The sequence below is a fragment of the Cyrtonyx montezumae genome, unplaced genomic scaffold (assembly GCF_038088225.1).
Source record: "Cyrtonyx montezumae isolate F1298 unplaced genomic scaffold, pur_monq_1.0 scaffold_3, whole genome shotgun sequence".
NCBI lineage: Eukaryota > Metazoa > Chordata > Aves > Galliformes > Odontophoridae > Cyrtonyx > Cyrtonyx montezumae.
The window spans coordinates 108,910,799-108,924,271 of NW_027072034.1; the positions used below are offsets into that span (position 1 = coordinate 108,910,799).

Here is a 13,473-nt window from a genome sequence, read left to right on the forward strand (position 1 = left end):
AGGTAGCTTGTCTATGTTTTCTTGAAAGCAAATTCTAAGCAGTGCCAGTGGAAGCAGGGCACACAATGGAGAACCTAAAAATACACTATCTATCCACCTTTTGACTGATCCTTGATCCTGCTGGGCTTAGTAGAAGGATGCCTTCCTTGCAAAAGCAAGTGTGTGAGATGTCATCATGTCCATAAGATGTTGAAGATGCTGGAGCCCAGCAGGCCTTTCCAACAGCTTATGGGGCAGAAGGCTGTGAGCTCACAGAAGCCTGGCCAGAAAACCAGGGAGCTGACCTCACCGTGGGGCGTGGCACCTCCCAGCCCTAAGGGATAATTCTGAGGTTAAAAAACAGAAACAAAAAAACTAATTTCCCCAACTCCAGCAAAAAGAAAATCTGTGGGACTTGCTGATGTCACTGACAGTTGCATATTACGTTTTTTTTGCTAGTCAGCAGACACTGCTGGGAGAAAGAAGTTGTGGTAACACTGCCCTGAGCCTAACATTGCCAACAGTGAGAGCCAGTCTCTGCAAGGAGCAGGCAACCTTCAAAGGCTCAGCAATTTATGGCATGTGTTAAGGATGCGCATGGTGAAGGTGTTCCCATCACATCCCTCATATATTCCCTGTCTTCTCTGTGTGTGGACTAAAAATTAAGAATTAAATCTGTCCAATGCACGTGCTCTAAATAAGTACAACCCAATGAAGACGACAGCCAAAACGAGTCACTGCTAAGCGACCTGCAGCCTTATTCAGTCGCTGGTGTCGGTAAACATCATCGCCACCCCACTTCTTTCTATCACGAAGCAAAGACAGGATCTGGATTTAAAATCCACCCCTTTATTTCTCACAACATCTACTAAACGGTGAAAAAGTCTCACTACAATTCAGATTTTTCGGGGCTTTTATTTATTTTATTGCCCCCCCCCCCGACCGCCACCAGCCCGCGCACGGGGCAACAGGGCAGCAAGATCATAAGGAGGCGCCGTGCGGCGGTCGCGCTTTACGACGGTCGCGCTTTACGACGGTCGTGCTTTACCGCGGCGCGCCACTAGGTCCCGGTTCAAGATGGCGGCGCGGCGGCGGCGGGCAGCGCGGTGGTGGTAGAGGCCGCGGCGGCGGGAGAGAGCTGGAGCTTCCCGCCCCGCCGGGCCGAGTGGTGAGAGGCGCGGAACGGAGGTGGGCTGGGGGAAGGGAATGGAAACGAGGGGAGGAAGGCGGTTGGCGCTGCCTTCTTCTTCCTTTCCCCCGTCGTCTCTTGAGGGAGGAGGGGAGGCCTTCGTGTACTCATGGGAGACTTTCTGCTTCGCTTCCCGGTGCTTACAAAGCATACGTCGGGTTGGTTGAGTTTTGCTTCATCTTTCAGCAGCTGTCTTAGGCCGAACCTCCTTGCTTTTTACCCTAAAAGGATTTGGGATCAAGATTTGAGAACGTTATTCTATTTGAGAAATGCTGTACCCCTGATTGTAGTTCAGCTATTACTGTAGTTGACTGTAAGTTAAATAAGTGCCTAAAGACAGGAGAGAACTCTATTAAAATATTCATCTTTCCTTTCTGGTCTTTGTATACTGATTGAGATGGCATAAGGGCAGTGGTCTGAGGAGAAAAATAACATGTACAGAATGCTTCTTGATGGATGTGGTAGTTGATGGTTGCTAGGGGAGTAGGCAAGGGCAGCCTAGAAGTCTGAAGAAAGAAGAATATTTATGGGAAACATTTGAAATAGAGATGTTTTGTGGGATCGAGTGGAAGGCTAGAAGGGCTCTGACATGCTTATGTTACAGAGGGATACAAGAAAAGCTTAAAAAAAACCAACCCACATTTTTCTAAAAGCAAGAAGCTTCTGTGTTTAAATCTTGAGGTGAAGAACAAGCTGATTTGTTTGAAGAATGCACTTGAAGTAGTTGTAAGTAAGTAGTTAATGAGTGGCACTTAGTTAAAATAGGATGGTTTTGATGTAAATGCCTGACCTTGTATAGGATTTGAAGATCTCAGAATACTTGAGGTTTTCTTTTGTTTGACTGTTTATCGACCTACTAATGCAAAGAGTAGGAATAAGTGTACGCATGCCACTTATGCATAAGACCTGAAACTGTGGTTATCTTTTCCAGATCTTTTCAGTTGTCTTATTTTGAAGCAGAAGAAAAAAAGTCAAAATGGGGCGGAGATCTACATCATCCACCAAGAGTGGGAAATTCATGAATCCCACAGATCAAGCTCGTAAGTACTCATAAAAAGCTAAGCAAAAGGAAGTGGGGAGTTCCGGGGAGCAGATAAGATGTTTTCGCTGAGGATGAGATCACCACTTGCGACTGAGGAATGAGTTTCTCTAACTCAAAAAGTACTGTCTCCATTTTGGCTGGTGTAGGAACTTGCCAAGAAGTCTACTGGCTTGCGTGCCATTGCTGCTCGGCGCTATTTCTCCATTGTTTTTTACTGTAATTATCAGTATTCTGAAGTTTCTATACTCATCTATTGGCTAGGCTGCTTCTTGAGGTGTAGTTAATGTGTCTGTGGCTAGGATTTGTGGAACATGCCACATTTTGCAGAGGCTCAGGTTACACAAGGGAGTTGTCTAACCCTTGTTTTCCTTTTTGTAACTTTGTTTCAGATGTGTATTCAAAATATACATATTTTTAAAGTGCATTGTTTATTGTTGGCTATACTTCAGCAGCAGTCTTTTACAATTCATCACTGCCTTTTTTTTTTTGTCTATTGTTCCTTTCTGTATAAAAGCATTGCTGCTTCTAGATGGGTGAAGACTGCTATATTGCATTTTCTTTCTATATAACACATGCACAGTAGAAACGTGTCCTGTACTGTTTTTGTCTATGAATGGGAAGATGAGCTTTAAAATTTCCTTTTCTTTAATGAAAAATGCAAAATGAATGAACTGTTGAGAAACAGCGCTTGTCCTGACAATGGAAAGGTTGTTTGTGGATTTGATCCACTCTTTCAAGTTGTTTTTTTCCTCTTCCTTTTTCTTCCCTCACTCTAGGAAAGGAAGCTCGGAAGAGGGAACTAAAAAAGGTAAATAAAGAGATCTGGAACATTCACTTGGCATTCCCTGTGCTATGTATTATGTTTGTGATTATAATGGGCCATGAATGGTGAATAGATTTACTGTATTGCTTTTGTCAGTTGGTTTGTTTTACTGATTGTATGGGTCCTCATTGGGATGTCTGAATTATAGAAGTGTTTAGATAGTGAGGTAGTGGGATTATAACTCCTAGAAGTTTTCAGTATCTCTGCTGCTGATTTGCATCGTGGATAATATTTGCAAGGCATTTTGAGATGCTTTCTTTTCTGTAGGCTGGGAGCATTGAAAGAGGAATGTTTGGTACAGAGATTTTCTTTTCCCTGTGTGGCTTTTCTGATCTCCTTGATTTCTGATCTTAGAACAAAAAGCAACGAATGATGGTACGAGCAGCTGTACTGAAGATGAAGGACCCAAAGCAGATCATCCGGGACATGGAGAAATTGGATGAGATGGGTGAGTGAAAGAGGTGCTAGGTGCTGAAGATAGCAGTCAAACATGGAGTAATGGGTACAGAGTGATTTATGGTTGGCTTGATGTTGAAGAGTTCCTGAAAATGGGAACTGAAAGCGGCCTGGTTTGAAGCTGTTTCATTAATCTTGACTGTGGAATGGAGTAACTCAAGAATTTTTGGCTTGCTTTTGCTGTCTTTGATTAGAGTTTAACCCAGTGCAGCAGCCACAACTTAATGAAAAAGTGCTGAAGGATAAACGCAAAAAGCTCCGTGAGACTTTTGAGCGGATCTTACGGCTCTACGAGAAGGAGAATCCTGACATCTATAAAGAGCTGCGCAAGTTGGAAGTGGAGTATGAGCAGAAGAGAGCACAACTTAGCCAGTATTTTGATGCTGTCAAGGTAATGCTTTTAATATTGAGGCTTGTAACTGTGGAGTATGTACTCTTCATTCCTTCTTTAGGTGCAAAAGTTTTAAAAAAGAGGTCTTAATAAGAGACCAGTATATATTTAGTTCCTATCAAGCATATGTACTAGGTTGCTTAGTATCTCCAGTTAGAGCATTTCTGCGAAGACAATGTGGAGTTTGACAGGTCTGTATTTCTCTCTCTCTTACATTGATTAATAATAGCGTAGAGGGAAAGGGAAACTTTCTGGTGCTGATCAATATCAGAATCTTTTCTGTATTAAGAAGAGAGAGAATGTGTGAGCGTACAGTTGGTATTTCTGTTAAATCTGGTGCTGGAGATAGTGAGCTATTGACATTAATTTAAGGAGCTTTCTGTGAAATTCTTCCCAGCTCTACAGAAGAACATAGTGTTGCACAAGTGCAAGTATTTATAATTTTCTTTTTCTGGAACACATATAGCCTGTTATTTAAGCTTTTTGGATACTCAGGATTTGTAGGCATATTTGCCTGCAGCTTTTTTGTTTCAGGGATGGAAGGTCTAAAAGGGGATGAAGACGTGGCTGGGTTTGACTGAAAGACTACAGCTTTTCACATGTACACTGTGTGTGTGGTTTGTTTTGTATTGGAAGCATTTAATGCAGTGCTGCAAGGCAGCATGCCCTCATAAGAGACCTTCTGCAAGTGTGGCAGGTCCACGTGTTGAATGCTTTTAGAGGTAATAAGACTGTGCTGTGGCTTCTGTGGAAGTAACTCACTTTTTTTTTTCTTTCCTCCCCCAGAATGCTCAGCACGTTGAAGTGGAAAGTATCCCTTTACCTGATATGCCACATGCTCCCTCCAATATCCTTATACAAGACATTCCCCTTCCTGGGGCCCAGCCGCCTTCTATCCTCAAGAAAACATCAGCCTATGGGTAAGAGGGGAAAGGAAAACAGGGATGCTTTTAGTATTGGAAAGAGCTGGAGTTGGAAGCAGAGGTAACATTGATTAGCAGAAATTGGAAATTCTGTGAGAGTGAAATGGTTGGTTGGTTGTTTTCAGTGAAAGACCTTCTTACTGTTTCCTTCCTATTATTTCAAACTGATTTGGTGTAGTGTTTTATACCTTCTTCTAGCACTTGTCTTTCTGTTTATTGGTGAAACATAAAGCCCTGCATCTTTATTTGAACATAAATGCCCTTTAAAACTGTCATGTAGCTTTTTGTGTGAGTGTTGCTAGTACATTCAGTTTAAGCTGCTAGTTTGTGTAACTGGCTGTGAGGCTAGTAATAGTTCTTCCTGTGCATTTTTCTTTTTTCTGAATACACTGATTTCAACAACTTGTTGCATAAGCAATTTGGTTTTTGTTTGTGATTTTTCTGCTTTTCATTTTCTGTCTTTTTTCCAGACCACCAGTTCGATCTATTTCTATGCTTCCTCCTCCTGGGCTTGGTGTTCCACGTTTACCTCCTGGCAGGAAACCCCCAGGACCTCCTCCAGGACCACCCCCACCACAAGTCCTACAGATGTATGGCCGTAAAGTGGGTTTTGCCTTGGAGATGGCTCCTCGAAGGCGAGATGAAGATATTTCATACGGTTCTGAACCAGGCAAGGACTTTCCTGTCTCATTCTGGGTTCTTGCTTGACCTCTTTATTTTGCTGTGGATAGTACTGTTGTGAACACAGTGTGCTCTAGATAGGCTGTTGCCTGGGTAATATTAGTGTTTATGCTACATGAAGAACTCTTGGAGTGATCTGCAATCCTGAGGTGATTCTGATACATTTCATAACATCTGCAGTTTTGTTGATGAGTGTATTTCTAAATGCTGTATCTCATGATTAAAACTTGCAGATAACTTTTTCATTATGTTGCATAAACTGAGTGTTTCCATGTAGTCTTTGCAAGGCTGAAGTGTGCTTTTGTTTTTGAAAGAGATAGCGTTTGTATTTGCAGAGAAACAATTTCCCCCCCCCATCTTGCAATAAAGCCCAAGAAAACAAACAAAAAAACCTTAACACCAAATGTGGGCATTTTCAGTTATGGTATTTTTCCATAGGAACTTCTATGAATGGGTAGATCAGCTTTACTGCATACTAAAAAGAACTGAAATATTTCTGGAGGGAGAAGTTGTCTATTTCAATTGCCTTCACTTATCTACTGTGCCATTTAATCAGATGTTAATAGGAAATCTTACCGATATGATCCCCGAAATGCTCCTAAAGAATGTGCTAAATAGTGAAGGATTGACAGGACATTCACTCTGTTGCTAGGAAGATTTTTCTTACTGTGAACTTAAAATATTCTGCCTTTTACACCAGTGAGCTTAGAGTTCATGCTTTTCCTAATCCTTTGCTTTTCACAGGACAGCGAGGGCACGATGATGATATGTCCAGTACAAGTGAGGATGAAGGCTATCCTGAGGACATGGATCAAGACAAACATGATGAGAGTAGTGATGATAGTGACAGTGATAGGTCAGATGCAGACAGTGAAGGTGAGGACTTCCCACATCGTGATAATGACAAGGAGAGGGAAGGTGGAGAAGAAAAGAAATCAGGTATGATGGGAATTTACAGGTCGGGCTTTTGAGTTTTCAGAAGAAAAATACTTATAACAGTATTGGTCTGTTTTCCTTACTCTAGGGTAGGGGGAAAAATGGTAGTCTGTTTAGCCAGTAAACTTTGTTCTAGCTCACTTAAATTCCAGCTGAAGAATTTTATTAATGAATGGAAACTACCAAGAAGTGCTGTATGTGTATGTGCAAGATTTTTCACCTGAGGCATTGAAAGAGCAAAGGACCTCACAAAAAATTAAGCTTTACTGTAAAATACAGTCACTCTTTGGTAACTTGAATGGTACTTCTGCAACGGCTACACTATTAATGCTTTTGGATGATTTTTCCTGATTGTTTAAAGGAGTCCAATTGACAGAAAATCCCATGTTAGCAGAACTTGAGAAGACTGGGAAGAAAATGGCTCTTAACTCTTTAATTTAGAGACATGATCATATTAGAACGATATGTATTCTGTACCGAGTGACTTTCATGTATTTCATATATATATTCATATTTATGTATTTATAAATTGTATAAATATGTCTTTTATTTTTATATTTCCTGATGTATTCTGTCCTCTCTTTTTTGTCCATGCTTTGCTTTCCCTAGGTCACAGTGTACGGTTTGCAGACATGCCTGGGAAGTCAAGGAAGAAGAAGAAGAACATGAAAGAACTGACTCCACTCCAGGCCATGATGTTACGAATGGCAGGTGGGTGGTACAGATACGTTGGCAGGAGGCATACCATTAGATTTGCAGTTAAGGTTTCTTTGGTGAGCTTAATTTGCTCAGTCTCTCTTTTATAGAAGTAGATGCATTACTGACATACTGTAAAATCTACTAAGAATGTAAGATGTGGTAGTTTTAGTTTAGGTTATTATTTTTAGCCTAGTATGCTCAGCCTGTAAACTGCAAGGTTTAATATTTCCTAAAAATATCTTTTTGAAGATTTTTAATTTTAAAACACATCCTAGTATCTTTTGTTGGAGGGTGGGGGAGGAAGCTGGGGAAGATGAGTTTATTGAAACTGGTGATAATGTCTATTTTGGGGACAAAATAAAACATTTTTTATTAAAAAAAAATTTGTCTTCCACAAACTCAAATGCAGTTCAGATTTAGTAATAGAAGTTTGTTTCCACAAGAAAGCAGACCTGTCTAGTACTTTTTTTTCCATTTTCTATGTATTAATTAATATCATCAGTTTTATTTCCTTTGAGGTTAATTTTTCCTTTTTTTTTTCTTTTCATTCTTATTTAGTGTTTTGTGTTCACAAAGTTAATTCTTGAGGACTGATTTTATAAATATGTCTGTTTCCAGGTCAGGAAATCCCAGAAGAAGGGAGAGAAGTGGAAGAATATTCTGAAGAAGAAGAGGAGGAGGAAGAAGACTCAGAATCTGAAGACACATCACAACAGCAGCAGCAACAACAGCAACACAGTGAAGAAGCTCTTGCAGAGACTGGATCATCTACTGCGACCTCAACTCAGCAGCAGCAGTCTTCACAAGCTGTTGCTTCGAGTCAGATACAGGCACCTCCTATGCCTGGGCCACCTCCACTAGGGCCACCTCCAGCCCCACCTCTGAGGCCCCCAGGACCACCCACTGGCCTTCCTCCAGGCCCTCCACCTGGTGAATATTTAGTCTGTTTTTGTTTTGAAGAATGTGGGCTCTCAGTACTAGACATGGTTTATCGGTCTCAGGGTTTCGAAGCTGTGGAGCATGTTAGACATTAAGTACAGAAACCCGTCGTGGTGGTTACTGAGACCTGTGAAGTTTCTTCCACAGTCAGTCTGTGGTTTTCTTAACATCTTCCCCCAGTTTCGTTTCTGACGTCCCGAGAAGGGAACTTCAATCTTCAAATCAGCTGTTTTCAATAAAATGAAGTTACTTTATACTTTTCAGGACAAAAGTGCAGTCTGAAGAGACTGAAATATTCTTAAATTTCTAGCTCAGATAACCCTAGTTTAGTAGCTGTTCTGTACTGTTGCTTCAATACATGGGGGAAAAGCCTTTCCCTAAGATAGAGAAGATATTTGTATTTGAGTATAGCCAAGAGGATTTTTTGGTTCTACAACTGTTGCCTCTTCCTGAGACTTTTTAGAAGACCCGTTTAATCTGGCAGCTGGCTAGTGTATGAGAGCACCTCTGAACTTCCTGTTGAGAATCTTCAGTATTAGCGGTTGAGATTGTTTTGTTATCCATGAACCTAAGTTTTTTTTTCTCATGTGTGTGCTTTTAGGAGCTCCTCCTTTCCTGAGACCTCCTGGTTTGCCAGGACTGCGTGGGCCTTTACCTCGACTTCTACCACCGGGTCCCCCACCTGGGCGACCCCCGGGCCCTCCCCCTGGTCCCCCACCTGGTCTCCCCCCAGGCCCTCCTCCACGTGGGCCCCCTCCTCGCCTTCCACCTCCTGCTCCACCAGGTAAAATACTCTGCTTCAGAGCCAACGTCTTCCCAAGTCTCTATAATCTTTGCTGTGGTGACCAAGTCAGTATATCTAATTGACGAATCAGGTGTTCCTTTAGACCTTAAATAGTTCCCTCCTACCAGTTTGCCTGTGTTCTTGTGTGTGTGTAGAGGTACGCCCGTTGTTTTTTTCTGGTTCACTTCGTGCCATCTCTTTTTCTGTATGATAACAAATAACTACGTACTGCCGTGTGTATTTTGGTAGTAGGAGATCTGTCACTTAATAATTAAAAGTTTCAGTGCTTAAACTTCTACTGCACTGTTTCTGAGTAGGAGGTAGTGTTGTGATTGTTTTGTTTTCGTTTTGCTGGCTAGTCCTGTGCTTCTGATTTTGAAATTCCAGTGGGATAAATCATCAAGTAAGTTTTTCAAATTTTATCTTTGAAAACTGAAGGACAGCAGTACACAGGCTGTTGTGGCTTTCTGAGTTTGCTGAGCAGTTTTCTTGTCCTAATTCATCTTCCTTCCACCTTCTTGTTGGGAGCTGTCAGTTGATGCGATAATTCTTCGATTTCCCCTTCTCTAAAGCCAGCACCTCTGCATTTTTATTTTATTTTTTTTACAATCTTTGTTTTTCTGAGCCTGTGTATTTTTTTTTTGTCTGAAGATTTTAGGAATCCCAGCTAGAGTCAGCTCATCTTTTTTCTTCTTCTGTACAGGTATTCCTCCTCCTCGCCCAGGCATGCTGCGGCCACCTCTGGTGCCTCCGTTAGGACCTGCCCCGCCTGGGCTTTACCCACCAGCTCCCCTTCCAAACCCTGGTGTACTGAGTGCCCCACCCAGCTTGATTCAGCGTCCCAAGGCGGATGACACCAGTGCAGCCACCATTGAGAAGAAGGCCACGGCTACTATCAGTGCTAAGCCACAGATCACTAACCCCAAGGCAGAAATCACTCGCTTCGTGCCCACTGCCTTGCGAGTGCGCAGGGAGAATAAAGGAGCTTTGGCTGCCTCCCAGAGAAAACAGGATGATGAGCCTGCTCTCCCGTTAACCAAAGCTGCCCCTAAGGCTGGATCGTCTGCCCCTATCTCTGTACAGACAAAGGATGATGTGTATGAAGCCTTCATGAAGGAAATGGAAGGTCTTCTCTGACCTGTCCCGGTCAGCTTTCCTGCCCTGTGAACACAGATCAGGCCACCACGGAGGAAGAGGGAAGGGTCTTTCTGCAAGCAATGAAAGGGCTCACATGACAGGGAATGGTTCCCTACCCGTGGGTTAACTTGCCAGTGTGCTCTGAATAGAAACTGCTGCAGGTGAGATGCAGCCAGGTACCTCCTTTCAGAGCTAGCATGACCACTTGGAGCAAGGGAATTAGGGTCATAAAGGCAGCAGTGCTTCCCTCGAGTCCTCCCCCTTCCTTGGAGGAGGTGATGGAGCTCTGCGTGAGGGGTGTGGGAGTTGGGGGTTACTTTGCTCTGCCTGAATCCTTTCACGTCCTAAATGCTCTGGTGGGGGTAGTGGAGCCAATTTTTAAGGAGCCAGAAAAGTGTTAGCAGCATTTCGTACACACATGGTTGTCCAGTTTTTATTTTCTGTATTGTTCCTTTCTGTAAATATTTTATACTCCTGTTTGTTTGTTTTTTAGTTGCAGTGAGATCAATCATCTTTCTTCCGGGGTAGTCAGGGCAGTCATTCATTGCATATACTGTACACTGGAATTTTGCACCCTGCCCCCTTAACTGTCACCTTGATGGCTTTTCATCAGCAGGGGAACCTTCATTTTGTCTTGTGAAAGACAATAAATATTCAGTGTATCAAAATACTGCCTCCCTTGTGATATATGTGAATCTGACATATAGGTGGAAAAGAAGGTGGTTCTCATTTAATGGCATTAAAAAAAAAGATATTCTACTTGGAATATTGCTTTAGTTTCATAAATTATACTGTTAGTGTCAATATTCCAGTGGTCCTTGAAAGAAACAAACATTTGCAGTCTGTGTCAAATGGGAATGAAACGTTTTGGGTTCTTATAGACAACACCATCTTCAGACCAGTGGGATGTTTCCAAATAAGTACTGCCATGAGAGAGCATAAAAAAAGAGTGGGAGAAATTTGTCCCTGTTTAAGGGCTTACACTGTGTCTTCAACGGTGTAAGAGTGAGTGCATCCTCTGACAGTAAATCAGTTTCTAAGTGAATATATCCACAGTGGTGGCTGCCTTAATGTAAATGTTCCTTCCTGAGATCTACTGTTAGGCTGCCAGACTGCTGGATACCTCAGACAATACTTGCAGTTGGCTATACGCCTCAGACCAGCACATCAGTTGAAGTGGTTACAAAGTACATAACAGAAACAGCGCGTTGTGTAAATTGAATAAAACATGGAATCATACAGGTTACATGAGAGTTGCAACAGCACACAATTAATAAAACAGGATACATTTCACCCTCCTGGGAGCCAGGGAAAGAGGTCCAAGTCCAGGTTTGGACAGGAGCGTGGGCTATTTTCCATATACCCTGGGCAATTTGTTTAATAACTTTACCATTGCCAGCAAACTTTAGACAGCAATCAAGAGGCATTCGATTTGACACAGACACCTCCCAGAGCGGTGACAGGAATATGACATAATGAGTAGAAAGGAGAAAGTGAGAAGAGGCAATCATTTAACAATGACCATACCAACCAATGAAAAGAAAAAATAAATAGAGGTCCAATTAACACAGTCAGTCTGATCTGTGTCAGCTGTTTTTTCCCAGTCCCAGTGTATCTGAAAGAGTGGTAAACCAGGATCAGGTGAGAACTGATGTGCCACATCTCAGGATCAACAGGCATCATCGTGGGTGATTCATGGTGCACCTGCAACTTTCTATCATACATCCTTTGGACACAAGCAGCCTTTTGAACACCTTCTTTATCAACCGTCCCAGTAACAGCAAGGGGGTCTCCCCTTCCTAGAGGATTAAGACTGCCTGCTCAACAGGCTGGTCTCTGCGTTAAGGACCAGGGGGCACAACTGTTGCCAGTAGTTAAAAACACACTTGGTCCCCAATAACCTTCAGCTTCCTTTTCTGTTAATAGCATTTGGTCTCCACCAGTGACACTAAACCTCCATACATACTCTGACTCCTTTGGTGAGCACCCAAAATCTCTTTTCAATTTTGCTAATTCAGTGACTGAGAAGGGGATTTCTTTAACACTCTTTTCAGGATTTATATCCTCACTGTTATCAAATGTAATGGCCTTTAAGGCCATTTGCAAAAAAGCTGTACCATGTCTCTTGCTTTCTAATTGTCCCTCAAGGTTTACTATATGATTCTGCATGGTTCTCACCAATTCCTGCATTACTTCAACTGATTCCTGCAGTGCTTGTGTGATTTTGGTTTCTGCCAAATGTTTTTCATCTCAGAACTCCGCGGCAGCTTCTAAAGCAGCCCCGATTACTGCACAAAAAAGTGATTTTCCTTTTCCAGCTTGGGTACGAGCCTCATTTTGTAGGACACTGATATGGTCTGCACATCAGCTATACCTGGAAGAGCAACACTTTCACTGTAGGGTATCCTGTCCGTGATGCCATTTAAAAAATGTCTCACTCCACTTAATAGGAGGGAGAGAAGGTTATTTAATATATACCCGACATCAAGACTGAGACACAACAGGTCAAATGTTAGCCTGACCAGTCTATTAAAAATCTTAGTTGCTTAGGGAGATGGGGAAAGGAAAACGGGAGATAGAAAAGAGATAGGAAATAAAAGCAAGGAGTCTTTGTAGAAAGCAAGTGAAAGAGAGTCACCACCATGGATACAGCGTGTTTGTAGTGTGACCACTGATCTGGTCCCTGCAGGGGATGGAAGAAAGACAGAAGCTTCATACCATAGCAGCAAGCAGGTCCCGGGGAGTTCCTAAGAGGTTTTTTCTCTTGGGGAATTCATCCATCCAAGTCTTTTTATTTTATTTTATTTTATTTTATTTTATTTTATTTTATTTTATTTTATTTTATTTTATTTTATTTTATTTATTTTTATCTAGGAGTTCTAATAAGTCCTTAGTTTAATGGGGATGTTTTATCTGCCACTTTTCAGTGTTGTTTTTTTTTCTTTACTCTCTGTTAGTGTGACACGAGCAGTGCCGCTGTTGCCATGCACAAGCAGTGGTTGGCTCCTTCAAGCTACACATGTCCTATAAAGAAATGTCAAGGGAACTTGGCTTGCTTATCTTGGAGAAGAGAAGGCCCTGGGGAGACCTAACTGTGGCCTTCCAGTATTTGCATGGAGTGTGTTAACAGGATGGGAAACGACTGTTTACATGGGACAAAGGGGAATGGTTTTAAACCAAGACAGGGGAGATTTAGGTTAGATGTTAGAAGGAAGTTTTTCACTCAGAGGGTGGTGACATGCTGGAACAGGCTGCCCAGAGAGGTTGTGGATGCCTCATCCCCGAAGGCATTCAAGGCAAGACTGGATGTGGCTCTGGGCAGCCTGGTCTAGTGACTGGTGACCCTGCCCATGGCTTGGGGGTTGAAACTAGATGATGAGGTCCTTTCCGACTCAGGCCATATTACAATTCTATGATTCTGTTGTGGTTTCGGGTGAACTGCAGAGACTGTATGCAGGAATTGCATGTAGAAACTAGGAGCACGTAGGGTTGCA

General features: G+C 42.3%; 1 protein-coding gene across 1 annotated transcript; it reads left to right on the forward strand.

Annotated features, from left to right (window-relative positions):
• The first annotated feature begins 1,040 nt into the window (after positions 1–1,040).
• Positions 1,041–10,647, forward strand: WBP11 (WW domain binding protein 11). Its single transcript, XM_065742779.1, has 12 exons — positions 1,041–1,147; positions 2,100–2,208; positions 2,987–3,018; positions 3,388–3,481; positions 3,684–3,880; positions 4,667–4,800; positions 5,274–5,473; positions 6,229–6,423; positions 7,030–7,131; positions 7,738–8,049; positions 8,660–8,842; positions 9,546–10,647. The coding sequence occupies exons 2-12, from the start codon at positions 2,145–2,147 to the stop codon at positions 9,977–9,979; spliced, it is 1,947 nt and encodes a 648-aa protein (XP_065598851.1). The 5' UTR covers positions 1,041–1,147; positions 2,100–2,144; the 3' UTR covers positions 9,980–10,647.
• The last annotated feature ends 2,826 nt before the right edge of the window (positions 10,648–13,473 follow it).